General features: G+C 27.4%; 1 protein-coding gene across 1 annotated transcript; it reads right to left on the bottom strand.

Annotated features, from left to right (window-relative positions):
• Nucleotides 1–1,149: 1,149 nt before the first annotated feature.
• LOC112591282 lies at nt 1,150–2,444 on the bottom strand. Its single transcript, XM_025335043.1, has 2 exons — nt 2,324–2,444; nt 1,150–1,403 (listed from the first exon to the last, which is right to left on the bottom strand). The coding sequence occupies exons 1-2, from the start codon at nt 2,442–2,444 to the stop codon at nt 1,150–1,152; spliced, it is 375 nt and encodes a 124-aa protein (XP_025190828.1).
• Between the last annotated feature and the right edge of the window lie 420 nt (nt 2,445–2,864).

The following is a 2,864-nucleotide window of genomic DNA, read 5'->3' as shown; positions in this document are numbered from 1 at the left end:
AATACCTACTCATGTATTATTATTTTTTTTTTCTAAAAAAATTGTGTAATGTAGTAATCCATTTAAAAATATCTCTAAATGTCGCATTATCTGTTTTGATTATAATGTATAAAGAGGGCGGACAATAGGTCCTTTTTAAACGAAGTTGTGTAATATATACTACGGGAAGAGAAATGTAATGAGAAAAAAAAACAGGTCAAAACGATCTTTAAAAAATGCATTTTTGTCGTCGTCGTCTTACAACAATAGGATGTATATGTTTTTTCTTCCGTAAGAAGATTAGTTTAATATATGTGTGCTTCGGGCGAACCGGAGAGTATTGAAATGAAGTGGCCTTTGACATTGTTGCGCCTAATCCGATTTTTCGTAAACACATATCAGTACTTACATACCCGTGTCAAGAACGTCTTTTTATATTTAAAAAATAATAATAATAATAATCATAATACATATGTATTATGTCTCCGAGGTGGTTCACACGCCCTCGAACTCGCATCCTTAAACCTTTAAATTCACGTTATCCTACACAGCTTCTGAATTATGTATAGAGGAGGCAATCTTTACCTAATAGTATAATGTGATATAATATTGTTAATACATAAAGGGATAATAGAATTCAAGCAGCTTGTATTGTTATCGTCGTATACGGTCCCGTGACATAAATTATTAATCTTATATCTATACATAACACTACCGCGGGTTGCCATATAAAATATAATACTATATATTTATACAAATATTTTTTATCGTTTTTGTTTCTTTTTTTTTTTTTTTTGCTTAACCAATGTTCAGTAAATTGTATGTACAATTTAGGCAGAAATATGATGATTAAATTAAATTTTTTTGATTTTTGAATTTAAAATTAAATTCTAAACTGTAATTTCAAATTAATAATATATTATATAATGTTGTATCAAACTTTACTTTTTCAAATTTGAAGTTATTATTTAATTTCGATTAAGACATAATATAGGTAAGTAAATATCACTTACCTATAATTGACAAAAATTCTTATAAAACCTTGTTATCTCATATACATAGTATATATTGTAATAATAATAACGGTTTTGTAATAACTTAATATTGGTTGTACTATCATATTTCATATCCACTTTATTATTATTTTTTTTTCATATGGTTAAATTAAATTTATAATTGTCTTTTGATGTTTGTTGTCGCTTTATTGACCAATTGTTTATTTTCGACTTTAGTAATATTTGGTTCCACTTCTTTCGATTTCATGTTAGACGCTTTAACTGTGGTCAAACGATCAGCTAATGGTTTTCTTTTTCTAATAATTTTTACTGATTTTATAGATGTAGGTAAGGAATCAGCATGGCCTCCAGTGTTGGTTTTTGGTTTTGGTTTTATTAAACTGGTAGGTGGTTTATTCCAATTATCCTCTCCTGAACGTACAATAATACATTTATAAAGATAAAGTAAGATAACTAAAGCTTGACTATACTATTATTGAATAAATAAGCTTCAATATAATATATACCTATCTCTATAGTGTCGTTTTAAATTGTGCTTTTACAAATGCAGAGTGTACTGTCAAGCCCGGATCAAGAGCTTCAGGGGTCCAGGGGCCAATACATGGTTGTGGGCCCCCGTCAATAAAAACAATTCTTTAAAATTATAAAATTATACAATAAAACAAATTTAAAAATTTTTATTTAAGTATGATAACGATTGATGAGGATAAAAATATTAAAAAAATATTATATTTTTATTAAAATATATATTTACACATAAAATTAAGTTTTGTTTATGTAAACAGGTTTAGTCGGTAGGTATCTGAATTATGAGTATCCATGACCGAGACAGTCACATAAACAAATTTTCCCAATTCTACTTTTAAATACAGTAATATCAAAATATATGCCTATTCCCAACAAACACAAACCTGGCTATGACGCTATGTTTCCCCACTTACCATACTATTGGTGGTAAACACGGTCGATGGGGCCCATCGACTGTTAGCTCAAACAAGAAAAAAATAAAAATATTTTTGTAGATACTAATGTAAGTACTATAAAAAGTACAAATTATTACTTAATGTAATTTTAAACTGAGTAAACTATGGGCCTTTAACACACGTGGGCCCCGGGGACTTGGCCCCTCCTGCCCCCCTCCTTAATCTGGGCTTGTGTACTGTTGAAATTAGTTAAGATTTATATCTCTATTGGATTAAGCTTAATACTACTTTAACTATTATTAATACTGCATTATAATTATAGGTACAGAAATATTAGAAAATAATTTAAGTAACATAAATGTATGCAATATTCGTTTAATTTTTAAAAATATATTGAATTATTACTTATTTTTGTTTTGTCATTGAATTCAAACAATTCGTCTTCAGAAGAGTCTTCGAGGAATATAGTTCTGCGTAATCGATCAGTTCGGTCAAATTTAAAACATTCCTTAGTGTTCTTCGCCATTTCTTTAAGTTTCCATGGTATAAAGTAATGGAAAATAATTTTAATTAATTGTATATCATCAAAAATATTAATCCAATCGTATCTTCATACAGATACAGTAAAACAGAGTTATTCACCAAGCGTGCTCACTCTCATATTTCCCTTCAATTAGGCATTTATTTAAATTCTAATTATCGCAATTTTTAAATAGAATACTTAAAAGTTATATTTTTAAATAATTAAAATGTTTATGTTATTTAAGTAACTCCATGTGGTGATAAAAACTTCATTTTTTAAATGATAATTTTATTATCTTTTTACTGTAAATCGTTTGACAGATAATTTTTGAAAATGTTGATACTTATGTATAAGTCGAATTATTTTGAGTTATTAAATATCATGTGGATAACATAAGGATAATCTGAAAGTATTAAAGATATT

Source organism: Melanaphis sacchari, unplaced genomic scaffold (genome assembly GCF_002803265.2).
Source record: "Melanaphis sacchari strain LSU unplaced genomic scaffold, SCAv2.0 Contig130_pilon_pilon, whole genome shotgun sequence".
NCBI lineage: Eukaryota > Metazoa > Arthropoda > Insecta > Hemiptera > Aphididae > Melanaphis > Melanaphis sacchari.
The sequence above is the reverse complement of the archived record's forward strand: the minus strand, read 5'-3'. Positions and strand labels throughout refer to the sequence as shown.

Bases quoted from the DNA above. Each gene is read 5' to 3' on its own strand.
- LOC112591282 (XM_025335043.1), bottom strand. From the start codon at position 2,444: ATGGCGAAGAACACTAAGGAATGTTTTAAATTTGACCGAACTGATCGA. The intron at 1,404-2,323 runs GTAATAATTCAA...TACGTTCAGGAG, and splicing joins CAATGACAAAACAAAAATAA to AGGATAATTGGAATAAACCA.